The 23126-nt window shown below is 36.3% G+C and overlaps 1 protein-coding gene across 1 annotated transcript in view; it reads right to left on the reverse strand.

Annotated features, from left to right (window-relative positions):
* Nucleotides 1-21540, reverse strand: part of LOC115217375 (GTPase Era, mitochondrial) — a 121953-nt gene extending 100413 nt beyond the window's left edge. The window contains exons 1-2 of the mRNA XM_029787092.2: nt 21430-21540; nt 16123-16344 (exon numbers count right to left, since the gene is read on the reverse strand). Coding sequence (XP_029642952.1) covers nt 16123-16344; nt 21430-21514 — 307 coding nt within the window. The 5' untranslated portion in view covers nt 21515-21540. The remainder of the gene's footprint in view (nt 1-16122; nt 16345-21429) is intronic.
* Nucleotides 21541-23126: the final 1586 nt, after the last annotated feature.

The following is a 23126-nucleotide window of genomic DNA, read 5'->3' on the forward strand; positions in this document are numbered from 1 at the left end:
ATCGTCACATTGACCATGACAGAGAAAGTTGTCAGGGCAATACCTGCTCAGAGGCCTACGCAAAGTTGCAGAAAGTGTATGGAGAGGAGTGTATGAGTTGCATACAAATGTACAAGTGGTTCAGACGTTTCCAAGATGGCTGAAAAATGTCAATATTGATGAACGTTCTGGGAGACCCACAACCAGCAGAACTGAGAAAAACATCACAGATATGGGTGCAGCTTTGAGGGGAAATCGTTGAATAATCATACATGAATTATCAGAGGATGTGCAAATTATATACAGGTCAGTTCAGTCTATTATCACTGAAGATTTTGGTATGAGATGTGTTTGCAAAGTTTGAGCCAAAACAGACACTTGAGTTTCATTTGCACAAGCTCTTTATTGTGTCAAGAATGATGAAAACTTTTTGAAAACTTTGTGTAGGCCTCTGAGCAGGTATCGCCAAGCTTTTGGTAAAATTTGACACACACATATGTAAAATGTATATACACACAAACATATGGTTGTATGGTGCAGGCATGGCTATGCAGTTAAGAAGTTCAATTCCAATGATGGGGTTTCAGGCCCTCAGTGTAGTACCTTGGGCAACTGTAATCTACTGAGGCTGTTGGCAGACCAAGTTCTTGTGAAGAGATTCAATAGATGAAAACTAAAAGTAGCCGGTCATATACGCATGTGTGTGTGTGCATATATACATGGGTTGGACAAAATAATGAAAACACCTAGCACCATAATATTGAAATATCTATAAAATCATCAAAAGCTTGTTTATTTTTATATTTTTTTTTTTTTATTATTAGTGTTGCTTAATATGTTTTGCTAAAATTGCTCTTTCTTTTCAGATATCATCAGTAAAAGGTAATCAAAATTCATTAAAATGACAGATCTATCAAACTTTCAAAGAAGTCAAATTGTTGGTGCTCGTATGTCAGGTGCTAGCGTAACAATAACAGCTGAAATGTTCGGTGTATCAAGAAGTACTGTCTCGAAAGTAATGCAAACCTTTGGGAAACACGGAAAAACCTCTTCATCAAAGCAGAACTCCAGAAAGAAACCAACATTTTCAGATAGTTAGAAAGGATCTAACTTGTTAGAAATTTGTTAGAAAGGATCACAAAAGTACAGCTCGCAAAATATCCCAGAAACAGCAGTAAGACTATCTTTCTCTTTATAAATGTCCTATAAATTCTACACAGATTTGGCTTTGTTGTCTCATTTTATTTAACACACACGCACACATATACACACACACACCTCTATGTATATATCTACACCTCTATGCACACATATATGCATATATATATATATATATATATATAAATATGTATGTATGTATGTATGTATGTATGTATGTATGTATGTATGTATATGTATATATACACACACATATATATATATACGCAAATATATCTACATATATAGTTACAATACTTACACATATATACTCACACACACATACATATATACATACAAACATACATATAGACAGACAGACATAGAAAAATTTTAAATAAGGGCAAAAGAAAAATTTTCTTTGCCAATATGCTGAAAAAATAGACGTTAAATTGTCTAACTACATACAATATTTTCACTGTAATTATAGTGAAATTATTGTATGTGGTTAGACGATTTAGCGTCTATTTTTTCAGCATATTGGCAAAGAAATTTTTCTTTTGCCCTTATTTATAATATTTGTATATCTGTCTGTATGTATATATGTATGTGTGTGTGAGTATATATGGTTAAGTATTGTAACTATATATGTAGATACATTTGCGTATATATATATATATATATATATATATATATATATTATATATATATATATGTGTATATGTATATATATGTGTGTATATATATACATATATATATATGCATATATGTGTGTATAGAGGTGTAGATATATACATAGAGGTGTGTGTATATATATATGTGTGTATGTGTCAAATAGAATGAGACAACAAAGCCAAATCTGTGTAGAATTTATAGGACATTATAATTGTATTTATAATTTTCACCTTAAAAGGTATTTTTCATCTGCTGGTCACTGATAAAATTTTATATTAGAAGTATACACACACACACATACATACATATATATATATATATATATATATATATATATATATATATATATATATATATATCTTTATCTTTATCTAGTTTCAGCTCACGAGCTGTGGCCATGCTGGGGCACCGATGTATATATATACACACATACACACACACACACAAACATATATGTACAGTAATCCTTCGACTATTGTAGGTGTTATGTTCCAAATCCCCCACGATAGGTGAAAATCTGCAAAGTAGTAACAGTACTGTACTGCATATTTTTTTTTCACTATTTTTATAATTTGCATATATTTATTTTATTATAAATGCAAAACAATACTATGGAGGAATCGACGTAAGCTTAAATGATAAGCTGCGATAGGTGAAGTGTGTTATGGAGAGGGATTACTGTATACACACACATACACACACACACTCATATATATATATATATATATATATATATATATATATATATATATATATATATATATATATATACCAAATAAATCTTTTATCATTTTTCTTGAGAGATTGAGAAAATGAAAGTACACATAGGTGCAGGAGTGGCTGTGTGCTAAGAAGCTAGCTTACCAACTACATGGTTCCGGGTTCAGTCCCACTGCGTGGCGCCTTGGGCAAGTGTCTTCTACTATAGCCTCGGGCAACTAAAGCCTTGTAAGTGGATTTCGTAGATGGAAACTGAAAGAAGCCCTTCATATATATATGTATGTGTGTGTATATGTTTGTGTGTCTGTGTTTGTTCTCCTAACATTGCTTGACAACCGATGCTGGTGTGTTTACATCCCTGTAAGTTAATGGTTCGGCAAAAGAGACTGATAGAATAAGTACTAGGCTTAGAATGAACAAGTCCTGGGGTCAATTTGCTTGACTAAAGGCGGTCCACCAGCAGTCAGAAGGCTGAAACAAGTAAAAGAATAAAAGAATCACACACACATAGATATATCATCAATATAGTATGTCTGTTTTTCCATGCTATAATGGGATGGATGAGTCACATCATACAATGTCTATACTGTGGATTGGGAGTATTTCACAGTGTCACAAGTGTAAATACTAGAAAAGGTTGTTGCTGTGGTATGCGGAGTCCACTCCATGTTCATATATCTTTTACATTTTGCTTATTTCAGTCTAGAGACTCTAGAGACATTGTTCCAAGCAAAGAGAGGTAATGAGTTCCTTCTGACTCTGTATCAGTTCTTATTCAAAACAACTATCCCCTTAGACAAGTAGTCTGTGATGCACACAAATATGTACACACAAACGTGTGCAAATACACACACACACACTTGTACACAGACATATTTATGTCTTTGTGTAATTGTATGTAAATATGACTCTGAGTAAGAAGCTCACCCCTCAACTATGTAGTTATGGGTTTAAAATCACAACCTGGTACCTTGAGCAAATATCTCCTACCATATCCTCAGATCAACCAAATCCTTGTAAATAATATTTGGTGGATGGAAACTGTGAGAAAGCCTGTTGGTGAGACTATTCATACTCTTGGCTGATAGGCTTAATTCATTGCATGGTTTTAATATCACCATATGGCTCTTAGGTAATTTTTAGCAAAGTCTACTCTACTGCAAGCATTTGGGCCATGTCTCTGGTCTGAGCATAACATCCACCCTTTCTATCATCAGTTTTGGGGGCCCTGCAAACAACTTGGGCATTGCCCTTCCTTCTTCAAAACAAACAAACAAAAAAACAAGATAACAAAAATCAGTCAAAAAGATAAATTGCAAGAGGGCTGCAAATGAGATTGAACTCATTTCCTCTGATTTATACATGCACACACACACACACACACACAAGAAGTATAAAGACATTTGTTGTTTAGCCCTTTAGCATTCAGGTTACTCTGTCAAATGTAATGCTTATTTATTCATATTGTTTTGAATTAATCATGCATTATCACATAGTTTTATGATTTCAATAATGTGGTTGCTTATTTTTAGAATGACATTGCACAGGGTAGGTGTGAGAGGCTAGATATGCCCAGTTTGAACAAAAAACAAGTAGCATATTTGGGCCAGATATGACTGCTTTAAATGCTAAAGGGTTAGATATCACTGAAGGTTTCATCTTTTAATAGTGATTCTTGGTAACATTCTACACACTAGCAGGCATGGCTGTGTGGTTAAGAAGCTCACTTTGCGACCAAGTGGTTTTGAGTTCAGTCCCGCTGTGCGGCACACTGAACAAGTATCTTCTACTATAGACCAGGGCCAATGAGTGCCTTGTGAGTGAATCTAGGAACTGTGTGAAAGCCTCTAAAAATAAACTATTACATTGTTGAAATATTGAAATTACAAGATGGTTAATTCAAAACAATGTGAATAAATAAGATTACATTTGATCAGGGCTGTGGAGTTGAAACAAAAAACTTCAACTCTGACTCCGACTCCGGTACTATTGGCACCTCCGACTTTGACTCCTCTTTATGTAATTAAGTGATTGTGGTCTACATACCTCAAAGCATATGCATATGCTTGTACTTTGATGTTATAACCAGTTTATATTAAAGAATAAAGACATTGTGAGTCAGAATCAGAGTCAGCATAGTTTTACCAACTCTAGCTACCCCTTAATTGTTTCTGACTCTGACTCCACAGCCCTGCATTTAAAGAAAAAAAGAGGACTGGCTTGATTTGTATGACAAAACCCTTTCAGATGGTTTTGGACTGTGGCCATGCTGGGGCACTGCCGTGAAGGCTTTTAGTTGAATGAATCAATCCCACTACTATTTTTGCTTTTAAGGTTGGTACCTACTCTATTGGTTTCTTATGCTGAACCACTAAGTTGCAGGGATGTGAACAAATCAACAACAGTTGTCAAGTAGTGGTGAGGGACAAACAGAAACACTAATATATAAATGCGCACACATGTATATATACACACACACACTCTGAATGAAGCCCATCACACATATATAGCTATATATAATGGACTTTGTTCAGTTTCCCCCTACCAAATCTACTCACAAGGCTTTGGTTGATCCAGTGCTGCAGTAGAAGGCACTTGCTCAAGATGCCATACAGTGGGACTGAACCGAAAACCATGGGGTTGGGAAGCAAACTTGTTACCACACAGCCATACCTGCACCTATGTTAATTTGAATATGTTGCTAACTTAAGTTAACAACAGTCCCCCAGTATGTTGCTAAGGTATACTGTAGGATACAATAGGTATTTATAAAGGTATGCTACAAATAATGCATATAAGGTATACTAAAGACCCCCTTTGGTCATGAATGACCATGGGATTGCACCAAGAAAGTTCCCCTCCAAGGCATAAGTCTGGGCAAGGTTGTTTATTGAAGACCAGTAGTCGCCCATGCATACCAGCCTCCCCTCTCCATGCCAATGATGCTATCCAAGGGAAAAGCAAAGGAAGCTACAGCTTGGCACCAGTGATGTCACAACTTATTTCTGTAACTGAGTGAACTGGAGCAATGTGAAATAAAATGTCTTGCTCAAGAACACAACACACAGCTTGGTCTGGGAATCAAACTCACTACCTCATGATTGTGAGCCTGACATTCTAACCACTGAACCATATGGAATATACAGTAGTTCAGAGAATAGTATAAGGAAATCTCTAATATGTATCTAATATGGTATTCATTTGTTCATTGATGTGTGACACAATATGAGTATGTTATCAGTATGTAGGTAAGAGAAGGTTACCACCATAACATAGCTTTAGAGCTTGCTGCCAGTCTTTCCAAAAAAAGATTAAAAGTTTCATTTAGAGTTTTTCCATAATTGATTATTTCACATATTTTTCCACGTGTCTCAACCAATTAGAAACCACTGCAGATGTTCAATATCATAATAACAATAGTGAAAAAATCTCAGTACCCATTTCCCATTGATAATCAATCAATAAAAATTAATCACGCAGGATTATGACACATTCCTTGTATCAAGGCAGACTACTTGGGAGAGAAAAATCAGAGAGAAGGAAAGAAAGGTGAAGAAAGGGAGGATAAATGTTTTAGAAAACTGGTGAGATTTTCTCATTGAGAAAGAAAATGGATGTACTGGGCAGTGTGCAAAGTAAAGGCCTACACATTTCAAAAGTGAGTTCACAAGATATGCAAGGGTGTTCTATTTCACACAAGCTGATCGTTAGAAAAACTAAAACTAAAAGAGCAGCAACGAGATTGGACATTCAATTCAAAGTGAGCTAAGCTGACAAGTTGGCATTCTTAGAAACTGCAAAGAAATGCTAAATCAAAATTTGGCACCATTAATTGTGGAATCTGTTTCATTATTGCATCGGTTTGGTGATTTCTCATCAAACTGACGATTCTGTCACTTGGAGTTTTTGTTAATTCCATCTCACTTAATGAGTATTTTACACTTTGCACACTTTTATTCTGACACATTAACACTTTGCTTAACTGGAATTTCTCAATGCTTAATGTTAAGAAGTTCGCTAGTTATGGTACACTAACTTATTGGCTCCATTCTTTAAGTAATTCCCTCAGCTAAGCAGTTAAAGAACTCAAAAATTACAGAGCAGGTAGCAAAGTAAGAGGGGCAGGAAGAGTGGAAGAAGAAGAAGTAGGAAGAGAGAAAGAAAATAATAAAGTTTACAATTCTATTCAATATGGCGGGAAAGTAATTAACATTAGTTTGATATTCTCAGAGACTTGTTGCGTATATTCCAGCTGATGGGGACTTGCAGAACTGAGATTAAAAATACCGAGCTACTACTTCTTTATCATACAATTAGATAGATTGTTGGAAGTTTTTTTTACACTTTTATTTTTCTTGAAAGAAGGGGTTGATCACCTAAGTTCTCATAAGGTGATATAAATCATGAATTTAGATATTTTGTGATATCAGCAAATGACATGGTAACTTGTCTTAGACAAATGTCAAGGGGAACAGACTCAGGTAAATGCTATAGAGAGTTGACATGGCCACAGAGCATTGAAGTCTGAGGTAGAGTTGATACAAATTGGTGACTATGCAGATACTAGTTTGACTTTTTTTTTTTTCTGCACTGGAAATAACCAAATCAGATTTAGAGGCCTCTTTAAGTTTTTATTTAGGTGAATAAGTGAGTGCCCAAACATTTAAGAACTCCTGAAATGAATAAATGAATTGTCTATATACATAGCTAAATGTTGAAAAAGAAAAAACAAAAACAAACTATGCTCACATACATGAGCTGCATATATTAGATATACACAAACACATCATAGGTGCATATGTTTAAAACATGGTTATATACTCACACAGAATATCCCATCATACACACCATAAACAAAACACACATAATCATACATTTGCCAGTGCAGAAAAATGGAGATATACAAACCATTACAAATACATAGACTTGAATATACTACACACATAGACAGACATACACAGGCTAGTGTTCACATAAATATCTACTTAGAAAATAAATATACATAGACACATATAACAAGTCTATTTACAGAAAAGGTATATGTATACACATTGCCATGCATACACATCTGCTTACAGAATGAATATACAAACACTAGCATATACATGTGGCCTAGTGGTGTGGGTAGAACTAATAGAATAGGAACTAATTGATTGTTCAGATCTTAATAAGGTATGGTGCAACTAAGAAATGAAATTAAAAGTTGTTGACCATATTCTACACAATGCAAAATTTCATTGTAAATTATAATATTGCAATATTCCTACATCAGGAATAGTGATTACTCATATTCTAAACAACATCCAAAATAAGGTTGCCCATGTATTTGGTCATTCAAATTGAGAGAAATAGCAGATAAATCTTCCCAATACCTCACCCTAGTTTCTTAAAAAGAGGAAGAACACATTTGATATAGTAGTCCTAGATACAATATGTGTGAAATAAAACAAAAAGGATAGTTACCACTGAAATGCTTTTGGACAAGACCAAAGAAGGTCCAGATCACGTGATCTGATGGTCTTGACACTGGAGATGGCAGGGATTTATCTCCCCACTAGCGATATAAACAAGAGTCCATTCTGCATCAAAAGCCAATATGAGAGTTGCTCTCATGGTATCTACTGCAGTATAGTTTGTTCTAACAGAGCATTCATGTTTAAGTGGGGATAAACATTACCTACTGGATTAAGGCTGATCTGAAGATAAACAAAGTTACCACCAGTCTTGATGGTACCAGAAAAGTTATGGATTGGCTCATCCAGCCTTGAATGAATAGTATAAAAGAGAAAATGTTCTCTGCCAAAGACAGTTTGGTTAGTACTTTTGGTATGATATAAATTCAGTAAAATGTTTTTAGGTACTATCAATACATCCATAATTTACTTGGCCACAGAACTAATTTACAGGTAAATGCATTGCATCTTACATATTAGCAATTATGGAAGGTGCTAAGGTTTCTCAGCAAGGAGATATCAAGGATATAATTATATTTGACAGGTTACTCCATTTACTTCAGGGACCTTTATCTTTATCCATGCAACTCTACAGTTACTGACAACAATGTGTAATATACCTGTTCCAATAGTAAACCAGTTTTCAAAGAGTTAAACCCTGCATGTTATAAACAGTTACTGGAAGCTCTGTGAAATGGCTCTTAAAGCAAGATTAGCTAGAATATCATTTTGTTAATATGTTCAACTATTCAAAGAGTTACACATTATTTCTTGTCTTTTACTTGTTTCAGTCATAGAATTGTGGTCATGCTGGGGTACTGGCATGAAGGGTTACACAGAACAAATCAATTCCTGTACTTACTGTTTTAAGTCTAGTACTTATTCTGTTGCTCTCTTTTGCTGAACCACGAAGTTATGGGGGACATCAGCAAACCAACACCAGTTGTCTAGTATTGTGGAGGAGGGACAAAGACTCACACACATGCACAATGGGTTTCTACACAGTTTCCATCTACCAAATTCACTCACAAAGTATTGGTTGGCTCAAGACTCTGGTAGAAGACACTTGCCCAAGGAATCACACAGTTGAACTGAACCCAAAACCATATAGTTGCAAAGCAAGTTTCTTACCACACAGTTATGCCAGTGAAGCTACTTTTGATAATTTCATGCAGGGTTTTATTTATGAGCACTTCAGCATCATAACTAATTTAATAGCATGGCTTAATCACTATTTATACTACAAGTATTTGTAGAAGGAAAAAAACTTAAAGAAACAGGATGTTGTCATGCAAGAAACAAATGCTGATCCATCTAGATTTTATTGAATGCTCAGTAAGATACAATCTTGTAGAATTCACTTTTCTAGCTCATGAAGTTGACAAATTAAGTACTAGGCAAATTAGTGTAGGTGATATAATCAGCCAAAAAATTTTTTATGGCAGTGCTCCAGCATGACTGCCTAATTTCAGTTTAATGATTAAAACTTGTAAAAATGTAGAAAAGTAAAGAATACATGCATGTACTGAGTTTTTTTCAAATGTATTAACATGTACACTCATCATGGTGATGATGGCATTTTCTCATATATATATATATATATATATATATATATATACATACACACACATATATATATATATGCATATACACATTTTCACATCCCTAAATAGGAACACACACACACACACATATATATATATATATATATATATATATATATATATATATATATAATGTTATAATTTAGAACAAACAGTAAAAGGTTGTCATTATAGTACTCAGAGTTTCGAATGTTGGAGTGAAGAGCTACGACACATTACTTGTTGGCTATTAATGGCAACAGACGCTATGAAAAAAGAAACGTTAAATAAAAGGGGAGTAACTCTAATAGATGGCAAAAGAAAAAAGATAAAAAATACACGCATCCATATTCTCACAATACATAGGCAAAAACCTCCTGCTTTACAATGTCTATATATGTACATACTCACACAAACATGTATACGTACATGTACACACACACACAAACATATGTATGTACTCATATATATACATATATCCACACACACACATACATGTATATATATATATATATATATATATATATATATATGTATATATGTATGCAACCTCATCCTCATATGCACATAGTTGCTTACATGCATACACAACATAATACACATATATTTAGACATTTATACGTATATATATATATATATATATATATACAGACATACATTCGCAGTCCTGCATACACACACACACACATATACATACTCTCCCATCTCACACCTACACCCATACATATACAAACATATGCATATCCGTATAAATGAAGGGAGCGTGTGCATGAAAGTCGCATATATGCACCGGACACAGTCTTACATTCATATACATACATATACACACGCACATACACACTCACACAATTAAAAAGGGAAAATATATATGAAAAATAAAATAAAAAATAAAAAAATAATGGAAGTTAAAACATGGAAAAGCTTGTGCAGGAACAAAGTAGAAATGTGGATTCTAGCCATGATCTTGGGTGGCCCAAAACCGTAACAGGTATTTTGTGACATATGGACATGATCGAAAAAGTTCAGTTTTTGAATTTAAACATGCAGGAACTTTTCCAGATGAGACATCTTTCCATATTACAAAGACCATACTTGCCACTATAGCTGGTATGAGGTGTACACTTGGCTAAGACTTTCCAGTAAATCTTATAGTTGACACACAGGTATGTGGATGCAAACAGGAAAAATAGAACTCAAAATATGAATATATAAAGAAAGTGCTGGAGGAAGTTCACATGCACACAGGACCTGCCTAAAGGCTGACTACTACTAGACTGTCATCATCATCATCATTGGTTAAAGTCTGGTCTCCATGTTGGCATGGGTTGGATGGTCTGACATGGAGCTGGCTAGTTGGGAACTGTCCAGACCCCAACTGTCTGTTGTGGCTTGGCTTTTACAGCTGGATGCCCTTTCTAACACCAACCACCTAACAGAGTGTGGTGGGTGCTTTTTATGTCACCGTGCAGCACTGGTTCAGGTGTATTAAGGCAGCACTGGCACAGCTGCTTTTTAAGTGGCACCAGCACCTGAAAGGACAAACCTGTATGTATGGAAAATTGATTTTATTTAGCATGATGGCGGTGCCCCAGCATGGCCACAGCTCGTGAGCTGAAACTAGATAAAATAAAATAAATAAATAAATGTGTCTTATCAGGTACAGCAAATCGCCACATCTAGTCCCTTGTCATTTCCTTAGTGAGGCCCAGTGTCCGATGATACTTTCTCACCACTTCATTCCATGTCTTCCTGGGTCTCCCCCTTCCATAGGTACCCTCCACAATGAGAGCTTAGTACTTCTTTATGCAGCTGTCCTCATCACATGACCAAACCAGAACAATTTTTTCTCTTGGACACAATATCTAAATTTATATACACACATACATTCAGTATATCATCATATCACCAGCTACTGTTCCCTACTTGCATGGCTAAGATGGAATTCATTCAGGTAGATTTTCTCTGACTGAATGCCCTTCCTATCACCAACCTACTCCATTTCCAAACAAGGATTTATTTCCATACACCTGGACATGTTTTCACAGAAGATTGGGAATGGACGGCACCAGATGCATAACTGGCAATTATTTATTACAAGTATCATGTGATTTCAAGACAAGGTGACATAGACACACCTATATAGATAATACAATGGGCTTCTTTCAGTTTCTTTCAACCAAATCCATTCACAAGATTATGGTTAACCTGAGGCTGTGATCAAACTGTCCTATAGCAGGATTGAACTTGAGATTATGTGGTTGGGAAGCAAACTTTTGAACCATAATCTATGCCTGCTGGTACACACACACACATATAAAAACACACAATCATACATTAATAGATGCATACATATATACATGCATATACACACAGAGACTCATACATTCACAGGTATAAATATATATATATATATATATATATATATATATATATATATATATGTGTGTGTGTGTGTGTGTGTGTGTGTATTTATATACATACATACACACATCCATACAAATTTATGCATGTATGCTTATATATGAATATATGCATAGATATACATAACACACACACATATATATATATATATATATATGTATACTTATATATACTTGTGTGTATACACACACACTCACATATATATATAATCTACAATGAATCTAAGTATATGAAGATGCATGTATGTATAAGAGTGTGCGATAAGTGCATATTAAAAATGGATGTATATATGAAAGTGCACATACATACGTACATGTATATATATAGATATATATACATATACATATATATATTCATATATATATGTATGTGTGTGTGTATATATATATATATATATATATATGGGTGGGGGGGCAATAATATGCATATCGCAGTGAAAAGGTGGTAAGTTTTATTAATGAAAAATTCTTTCTATATGCAGTGAAATTCACTGTCTATTAATTAGTTAAGGTGATTTGTCATAGCACAGTGAAGTTGGCATAGTGTTGTGGTTATATGGTGGTGGTATAAGGTGTACAGTGGTTGTGGTGGTGTTGGCGATTAATAGTGATGGCGGCAGTGTCGGAGTGTTTGCGTGCTGATGGTGTTGGTGGTGTCGGTGTACAGAGCAGAGTGTTGAAGATGTAGTATTGATGGTGTGGCAAGGGGGTGTGGAGTGAATGTTATGGAAGGTATAGAACGGTGGCGTTGAGGCATTGTGGTGTTGTGATGGTGCGATCTGATGTGGTGTGGTGTGGTGTGGTGTTGGATGTGTATAAAGCAGAGTTGGGTGTAAAGCAATGGTGATGGTTGTGTGTGTGTGTGTGTTGGGAGGAGGGTGAGTGGAGGGGAAAGAGGAGTCGATGGTTGTGGTCGGGTAGGTGGAGGAGAAGGTGGAAGTAGTTATCAGGAGTGGGGCGGGGCATGTATTGTGTGAGGGTGCAGAATAAGTGGAATGGCGGTGGTGGTGGTGAATACAGAGCTGTGGTGGTGGTGTGTGTGGGGAGGGCATTTGAGCTGGAGAATGTTTACTGGTTTGTTTGTAGTCCACTAAGAGGAAAGAGTGAGAAAAACGAGGTAGTGGGAGGAGAGAGAAGGGAGAGGGAAAGAGAGGGAGAGGGAAGGAGAGGAGAGAGAGACAGGGGAGAGAAGGGAGAGGGAAAGAGAGGGAGAGGGAAGGAGAGGAGAGAGAGACAGGGGAGGGAAGTGTGAGGGAGGAGAGAGAGAGGGAAGGAGGAAAGCCAGAGGGGACAGAGGGGAGTGAGAAGAGAGAGAGAGAGAGGGGAGGAGGGAGGAAGGAGATGAAGAGAGAGGGGGAAGAGGAAATAAAGAGAGGGAGAGGGGAAAGAGGAAATAGAGAGAGGGTGGGAGAGAAAGAGAGAGGAGATGAGAAGGAAAGGAAGGAGAGAGAAAAAGTAGTAAATGAAAGAGATGGAGATAGTAAGTGTTTGTATGAGAGAGAGAGAAGAGGAGCAGAGAGAGGCAGAGAAGAAAGAAACAGAATGATTGTTGTTGAAAGAGTAAAGGAAAAGAATGAAAGAAATGAGGATACAGTGATAGATAAAGGGAGAGAGTGTATGCATCTGTGAGGAAGAGATGCTAGAAGAATGAAAGTGGAATGATTAGAAGAAAGTGTGTAAGTGATTGCTTATGATGCTTGTGTGTGTATGTGAGTGCATAGATGCATAAGTCTTTTGTGTGTGTGTGTGTGAATTTCTGCAATTTGAAAATTGAAATTAAAATCAAAGCTGACTACCATAAACATCGACACCCATACCACACTATCTTGACAACAACAGCCACATTTATAATAAAAAAACAAAAAAAAAAAAGAAATCTAAAAATAAATAAATAAATAAATAATATATGCAGAACTAACGATTTTTCAGAAAAGTGCTTTGTTTTTCTTTTCTTTACATCTCACCCCTACAACAACCATAACCATCACCACAGTAGTAACTATCATCACCAACTCATCAATGATGGAGGACTATTTCCATTGTTAGTACAACCATTGCGAATACAGTCATGCCCACCAACCACTACAACACATTGCCACTATGATGTAACTACCACAACCACTACAACAATTACCAAAACAATTACTGCAACCATCACTACAATACACTACTGCCGACTAGATATTATCTCCATCACCACCATCCTCATAATCACATCTTTCAGATTTTAGAACCATCCTATTGTCCTTCTTCAGATGTTTCCCTAGGAATTATTACTGTTGTCATTGCTGTTGTTGCTGTTTAGCCCAAGGTCAGGCATGATCAAGAAGATCTATAATCAAAGATGTTTCAGCTGCGACCATCTGTTTTATTTTTTAAAACTAAGACAAGTGCAGGTGTGGTTGTGTGGTTAAGAAGTTTGCTTCCCAACCACATGGTTTTGGGTTCAGTCTTCTACTATAGCCTTAGGCTGACTAAAACCTTATGGGTGGATTTGATAGGTGGAAATTGAAAAAGCTCGTCATGTGTATGTGTGTGTGTATGAGAGGGAGAGTGTGTAAGTGTATGTTTGTCTACTCTGGTCATAAACATACACTTAAGGCTATAGTAGAAGACACTTACTCAAGGTGTCATGCAGTGGAACTGAACTCAAAACTATGTGGTTTGTAAGTAAATGTCTAAACCACATAGCCATCCCTGCACCTAAAAAGAGTTAAAATTATTTTAATAAACCTCTCTAAATTCTTCATTATTTTTTAACATTTTAGCTATCTATTCTTGCTAAAATGGGTAAACAGGGTAACTTGAGGGTATGCCCTGACAGATCTTCACCACCAACTTGTCTCTGCTTATGGGAATAATTATGTATCACTACAACAGCATAACAGCTGTTCCTGTCTCTCTATTATATGTTAACCTCTCATGATCTATCACAAAGTTACCTCCCTCAATACTACACCCCACTTCAGTTGAGGGATCATATCTTACAAGTTATTTGGTGATTTTACCAGTGCTGGTGCCACATAAAAAACGCACCAAGTACACTCTGTAAAGTACTTGACTGTAGAAATTGTACCAAAGCAGATAACAGCATTTGGCACAGTCCTCTGGCTTGCCAGATCTCATTGAACCATCCAATCCATGCCAGCATGGAGAAACAGACATTAAATGATGGTTTCAATGTATTTCCTTTGCGTACTTCATTGGCAAGAGTCTTGATGTGAAACAGATTTTGTTATACTTTGTGGGGTAATTTTTGCCAATGAAAACACACAAACTGATTATATTTCATTTCTTTTTATTATTATTAATTTGCTAATTAAACAAATTAACTAATTGAATGTATGACCAATTGATCATTCAATTAGTTGGTTTGTCAAAGCCCTTTCATGTCTTGTGCAACTTCATCAATGACAGAGAAAACAACAAATCTAGTTTCGGAACTACTTGGAGCAGGTGAGGATATGTCATTGATGAGGTCATAGATGACAATGAAACAACTTGACAGATCAACAAACTTATTGATCAAATAACTGATCAAGTAATTGGTAAGTTGATTGATAAATTAGTCAACTAATAACACTATGTAACAAAATTTTTATTTATTTGTTTTTGTTTTTGTTCAGTAAGTGTTATTTCCTATCTGTTTCTATCTAGAAATCAAAGGAAATGACTACTATTCTTCAAACTTTGTTTTTGTAACCTGGACATCAATATTTTGAAACTGACCTATTTTCCATTACATTTCAGACAGATTCAGTGCTGAGTTGCTGAAGCAGAAATATCATTATAGCAAATATTCTGCTCTGTACCACAGATTTGCTTGATCTTAACCACTTGAACATGTCCATTAGTGGCTGACAGTGACCACTTGAGCATATCAGTTAGTGGCTGACAATATGTACACATGAGCAGAAGTAGTGGGGGAGCATCATAGCCATGTGTTGAGAGGAATTCTTTGGAGTTTGAATAAATATAACAAAAGCAAAGTCAGAAGGAAATACTAGCCATTTTTCATATACTCCAGGAGTAAGCAAATAGGAAATAACAGTTGCTACCCAAGGACAAAAATCGTGTTACAGTGTGATAATACAAAACAGTAAAATGGGCCTAGTGCAGATCATGAATCTTAAATGTTTGATAAAGTTGACTTACCATGAGTTCTTCCAATACCCTTCTCAATTTCATTTCTGTATTTCTCAGATATATAGGTGGAAGTAATTTCTGCAGATGTAATATCTTTGTTTTCATCTATCTGATGTACATAACTGTTATTTTGAAGATCACCTCCATCACTGTTATCAGACAGGTGGTTGTTATTAGGCAGAGTGTGGTAGAATTGTTTTGATCGTGGCACTAATGTAAAACGCTGTCTATCTGAAGAATAAGAACAATAACAAGAAATAGGAGATAATACTAATTTGTTCTGTAATAATTAGGACAGTGAGTTAACAGATTGAATATATTCACATTTGTGATCTTGCTTGAAAATTAATAAGTCAGCCTCAGCACTAGAGTACTAATAGAATGTACCATACCCAAAATTTGGGGCCTTATGTCTGTTAAAAATCATTATTATTTTTATCTGAGACTACAATTTGGTTACAATTCTCAGATGAAGTAATTTGACTTTATTTACCAATTTCGGAATGCCACAGTGCTAAATTTACTCATGCATAAGATATATTGTTCCTCTGTTACTACTTCATGAAGGTGCATGGCTCAGTAGTTAAAGTGTCAGGCTCACAAACATGAGGTGAGTTCAATTCCTGGACTGGACTATGTGTTGTGTTCTTGAGCAAGACACATTATTTCATGTTGCTTCAGTTCACTCAGATACAGAAATAAATTTCCCAGGTGCAATCCCATGGTCATTCGTAACTAAAAGGGGTCATTACCCTTTTTTTTAAATCACTACTTCAAAATTAGACTACTTTAAAAATATTATTCACTAAGTAGCAGATTTATCTCCCAACTGCTGGATTATCTTGTTATTTCAATGAATGAGGGTTCAGCAAGATACAAAAGCACTGCATGAAAGTGTAGGTGCCGGTGTCTTGGTTTGCTGAACAACCTTCACAATGAATATTACTATAATGAGCATGGTTTACCCAGAGCCAGTCCAACTCTCTTTTCTTTCAAACTTATATTGGTCTGGTGCAACAAGTGCCACAAGCCCAGTGGTTATTGAGATGCAGGATTTGTATAGACTTATCTTCTCTTTGATGAGCAGCTAAAGAACTAAAGGGCCACATCTGCTCGTGACTTTCTTCCAGAGGCAATTCCATAACATATTAATTAATCTATAGCTTGGACCCTAACAGGTGCTACTACTCTGGGAATAATAGTGATTAAAAGGTGGTTTCACATTCCTCTAGAACCAGGGCTTCACTGCTGGAGGCCATCTAAAGTCATAATCACAGCAATTCCAAACTACAGCTTACCTGTCAGTCAGCAAACTGAGCATGTTCCTGCCCTCTGGCTTACAAGTGTCCCGTCTTCTCTACCTGCCTTTTCCTCTGCTATTATAGTAGCTTTGGAACTTTCCAACTAGTTGTTCTCATGTTACCTGCACTCATACACTCCCAACTCATTTTGTCTCTCCTTCTCATCACCCATGTTATATCAACTCACATCCACTTTTGGATTTATACTTCCTCCAATCCTTTTTCTTCAAAATGTTAGCCCACTAGAATGCCTTTCCTGCATTAACTTGCAACAAATTAAGCACAATGTTAACAATATCAATCTGACCAGTTTTGGGGGATGCGAGTGGGATGGGGATGTAAAGCTTTTCCTCCAGACCCAGCAAGTAAAAAACAAAATGCCTTTGAGAGAGGCATCACAGTTACACAATCTCATTCTATTTGCCAATAAATTTGTAGTTTTGTACTTAAGTATTATTATCAGTAGCTATAGATTTTCATGAGCCAAACTTTGATTCAGTTTCCTTCAATAGGTACATGTGTAGCTCAATAGGAACAGACATGGCTGTGTGGTAAAACATTTACTTCCCACACATGGTTTGGGGTTCAGTCCCACTGCATGGCACCTTGGGTAAGTGCCCTCTACTAAAACCCTGGGCCAAACAAAGCTTTGTAAGCAGATTTGGTAGACAGAAACCAAAAGAAGCTTGTATAATATATATATATATATATCATCATCATCATTTAATGTCTGTTTTGCATGCTGGCATGGGTTGAATGGTTTGACAGGGGCTTGCCAGGTAGAAGACTGCACCAGACTTTGCTGTATGTTTTGGTTGGGTTTTTATGGCTGGATGCCCTTCCTAACACCATCCACCTTACAAAGTGGAGTGAGTGCTTTTTACATGGAACCAGCACTGGCAAGGCCTGTTTTGGTATGTTTTTTTTTTTCCAGCTGGATGCCCTTCCAAAGAACCAACCACTTTACAGTGAGGACTGGATACACTAGCACTGAGAGGGGGTGTCATCAAGTAACTTGCAAGACAAAGATTTTCTAAGGAGAGGGGTGATTGGAGTAGGTAGCCTTGTGCCAGGTGATGAGAGGTTAGAATGTGACAGAAAGGATAGAAACAGGTGTCTTGCTGTAGAGGAGATACATGATTACCCAATTGAGAGAAAGAGCAAGAGAGAGTGTGATCAAGAATGAGAGAGAGAGTGGAAGAGGACGAGAGGGTGAGAATGCAAGAGAGAGCGGGAGAGAGATTGTGGTCAAGTGCCAGGGTATACCTTCAAAATATGGGGATCGGAATATAAATGGGATGCTAGAGTGTTGCCAAGGGTGCATGAGTAGGGACCTCACATGAATGCAAAGAATGTATTGGTAGGGAATGCAGTGACTGGTGAAAGATGGGTATAAAGAGAAGGTAAGGGACAACAGGATAGCAATGACACAGCGAGTGGAGCAGTGAGAACAAGATTGGGGTGCGAGAGATAAGCATAAGCATAGTGCTTGAGAAAGGAGAAATGTGAGGAAGATAAGAGAAGATGCAGTTTGTTGGAGTAGGGTGTGTGAAATATCTTATTTATTGTTACATGTGGGTGGTACACACAACACTCCCAGAACTCAGTTTTGCTGAGGTAGGTGGGTCTTCTCAAAAACCGCATATCACCAGATATCTCAGTCCGTTGACATCTCCTCCATGAGGCCCAACACCTTGAAATTGGTCCTCATTACTTCATCCCGTGTCTTCCTGGGTCTCCCTCTTCCACAAGTGCCATCCACTTTCAGCAATCAGCACTTCTTTATACAGCTGTCTACATTCATGTGTCATATGTCCAAACCAATATATATGTGTATATATATATATATATATCTATATGTGTGTGTGTTACTTTCTCCTTGTCTTTGATTTTGTGCAATAGCTGTGACACTGCCATGCAAGCAGTGTCTTTCATCTCTAATCTTTTGTGAAAGCATGTGTGGTCATGGGAATATGTTACTAGGAAACAGGTGATGATTGGTGACAGGAAGAGCATCCAGCTATAGAAAATCTGTCTCAGCAAATTCCATCTGACCCACAAAAGTAGAAGTTAAAATGGTGATGATGTACTTGGGCCTGGTAGAGTAAGATGCCAGCATGAGAAGACATTACAAATGAGAGCTATTAACCATTTCAACCTATCATAATCTTCACTTAACATCCATGTTCAATGAGTTGGATAGTTTGTAAGGACCTGGTGGGTCCAAAGACTGCATTGTGTGCAAGTATCTGCTTTAGCATGGTTTTTATTGATTGGATACCCTTCATAATGCCAATCACTATACAATATGTACTGGGTGCTTCTGTCATGTCACTGGCACAAGTGAGGTTGCCATGCAGCTTGCAAGCCCATGAAACCCAAGGGGAGGGTATCTATGCTAGCAGATGAGGGTTAGGGCATGAGTCAAGGGGATGGGACAGAGCATGCTTTTGTTGTTAGAGGAGCTACATGGCTTCACACATTTAGGAGAGCATGGCAAATGAATCAGTAGAAGCTAAGAGATAGTGGTGATGAAGTATCCAGGTGGCACCTCAGGGTAAAAGGTGAAGTTTTAATTAAAGCTGATTTATACATTCTGATACAGTGAACACAGTGGATCAGTCCTATATCATAGCTCTGGCAGATCTATGATCAAACTGTAAGGGATCTCTGATGAGTAGTGGGCCTAAGCGTATAGGCACACATCATGTGAACACGGTGTTATGTCAACAACAGTTCCAACTAAGTGCAAATAGCAAAGGCAGATGGAACTCAGCTGTGAATGCAACCCATTTAAGAGGACACACTGAATGAAAACCACGGCTATTACTTGCATCTGGCTTCATATCTCATCTCACACAGCGACTTTGGAGTAAAGGGTGGATAAGGGCCCATGCCTAAAACAGTTAAGAGGTATTACGTCCCACATTCCTTACGAAGGATTGAGATGGATGGAAGCACAACTGAAAGACTTATCAAAGGACGATTTAAATAAATATGACCAAAAGAGTCCCAGTCATGACCTTCATACTTCTCTTGAACATAGCATATCTAGGACAACATTATCCGATATATAACTCCCTTTTCAAGATGATAGGGTATAAGGCTGCCATTTTTAGCAGTCTTGAAGGGGAACAAAGGACCAGTTTGCCATGGCTTAATAAAATACTAATCAGAATTGTCACTTGATATAAAATGGAAAAAAAGAACTTGCTTTTATTTCTAAATATCATTTTAATGAGTTTTTCTTTTTGTTTTTATTTGTGGTGGAAATTCTGTGGAAGCCGCTTATTATGATTACTTTGGAACTAGGCCTTTCAATGACAAAACCAGCTAATATCTTATTTTCCCTCTGTGATTGTAATACAAAAATAATTCAATAACTAAATAATTTATTGTCGCTGCTACTAAATGAAGATTGGTTGAGCAGACCAGAGATAAAGGACATAACAGACACCGATCCATCTTTGGGATATGAAAGATTACATCGTTTGATATGTATTTTCTGTATGAGCGGAAAATGTTTTGGCTGCTATTTCTTGCAGGTCAAGAGTCTGGTTGCAGTTTCCCTCGTTGACTCGCAATTACGATATCGTAGTAAAAGTGGATGTAGTATTTCGCTATATTAAATTATAATTATTTGTTTAGGACTGTTAAAAACAAAGTGTGGGTTTGTGTATGTATAAACGCATGCACCACTACTCGAAACTAGAAAGTAATTTAATAAACACATGCCATTAATACAAAGCTGTGGTATATAACAGCGACCAGGACGAGACCGCGTTTAAGTTTCAATTCAGAGTTAAATAAATTATGAATGTCACACATTTCACCTACATTTCTAGAAGTTCGAGGCAGTTATGTGAATCACACGTGAAAGGTAAAATATAGGAATCGGAAGTTTATCCAATTCAGCGAAGAGTAAAAATAAATTAGAGTTTACTGAAAATATACATAAAGTAAGAAGTAGATATGTATATGTGCATTTAAGCAGATGTTAGTGCTCTTGACTTACCTAAAGTACATAGTAATTGTTTTACCCTTGCCGGTCTGTAGTAGCACAACACACTAAAAACATGCTTACAGACAGACGATGACATGTTGATTTGTTGCTAATAGATATATATTTTTTTGAAGAGGTAATATAAGGGAAATAACTCTGGGGACTTTTTTTTTCTCGAATACCCTTTCAAGGTAAGGTCATTGGTAGTGTATATATGATTTGATGATTTTGATTTTTCCAGTTTCAGCTAATGAGCCGTGGCCATGCTGGGGCACCGCCATTATATATAATATATAAATATAATATATAATATATAAAATATATATATATCATATATATATATATATATATATATATATATATATATATATATATATATATATATATATATATTATATATATTATATATATATTTTATCATATTATATTTTATATATATATATATATATATATCTATATATATATATATATATATATATTATATATATATATATCTGTGTGTGTGTGTGTGTGTGTGTTGCTGTATTTTTTACTTGTTTCAGTCATAGATTGTGCCCATGCTGGGGTTTAATCAAATAAATCAACTGCAGGATATATCTTTTAAAATCTGGTATTTTTTGTCTATCGGTATTTTTTGTCGAACCGCTAGTTGGGCGGATGTAAACAAGCCAGCACCGGTTGTCAAGCGGTGGTGGGGGACGACACAAAAACAAGCACACACTCACACATGTATATACATTTATGTATACATATATATCTATGTGTGTGTATATATATACACACACACACATTAAAAATGAGGAAGGCCGGTTTATGGGATTACCTTAGGTTTCCCGTCCATAAAGGTTTAGCGTAAAAATATTTTTAGAGGTCATGGACCAACAGGTTTTGGGATCTGGCGATACTCCATAAAGCTAAACTCTTTAGGGACGAGAAACCTAAAGTAATCCCATAAACTGGCCTTCCCCATTTTAATATATACTGCTCTACATCTTAGAGTGTGCTTCTTTCGGATTTATGTTTTCTACAACCGATATATATATATATGTGTGTGTGTGTGTGTGTGTGTGTGTTGCTGTATTTTTTACTTGTTTCAGTCATAGATTGTGCCCATGCTGGGGTTTAATCAAATAAATCAACTGCAGGATATATCTTTTAAAATCTGGTATTTTTTGTCTATCGGTATTTTTTGTCGAACCGCTAGTTGGGCGGATGTAAACAAGCCAGCACCGGTTGTCAAGCGGTGGTGGGGGACGACACAAAAACAAGCACACACTCACACATGTATATACATTTATGTATACATATATATCTATGTGTGTGTATATATATACACACACACACATTAAAAATGAGGAAGGCCGGTTTATGGGATTACCTTAGGTTTCCCGTCCATAAAGGGTTTAGCGTAAAAATATTTTTAAGAGGTCATGGACCAACAGGTTTTTGGGATCTGGCGATACTCCATAAAGCTAAACTCTTTAGGGACGAGAAACCTAAAGTAATCCCATAAACTGGCCTTCCCCATTTTTAATATATACTGCTCTACATCTTAGAGTGTGCTTCTTTCGGATTTATGTTTTCTACAACCGATATATATATATGTGTGTGTGTGTGTGTGTGTGTGTATAAGCTTGACAACCAGTGTTGGTTTGTTTACGTCCCCCTAACGTTATAGTTCAATGCACTCATACACGACGACCTTCTTT

Source organism: Octopus sinensis, linkage group LG1 (genome assembly GCF_006345805.1).
Source record: "Octopus sinensis linkage group LG1, ASM634580v1, whole genome shotgun sequence".
NCBI classification, from domain to species: Eukaryota; Metazoa; Mollusca; class Cephalopoda; order Octopoda; family Octopodidae; genus Octopus; species Octopus sinensis.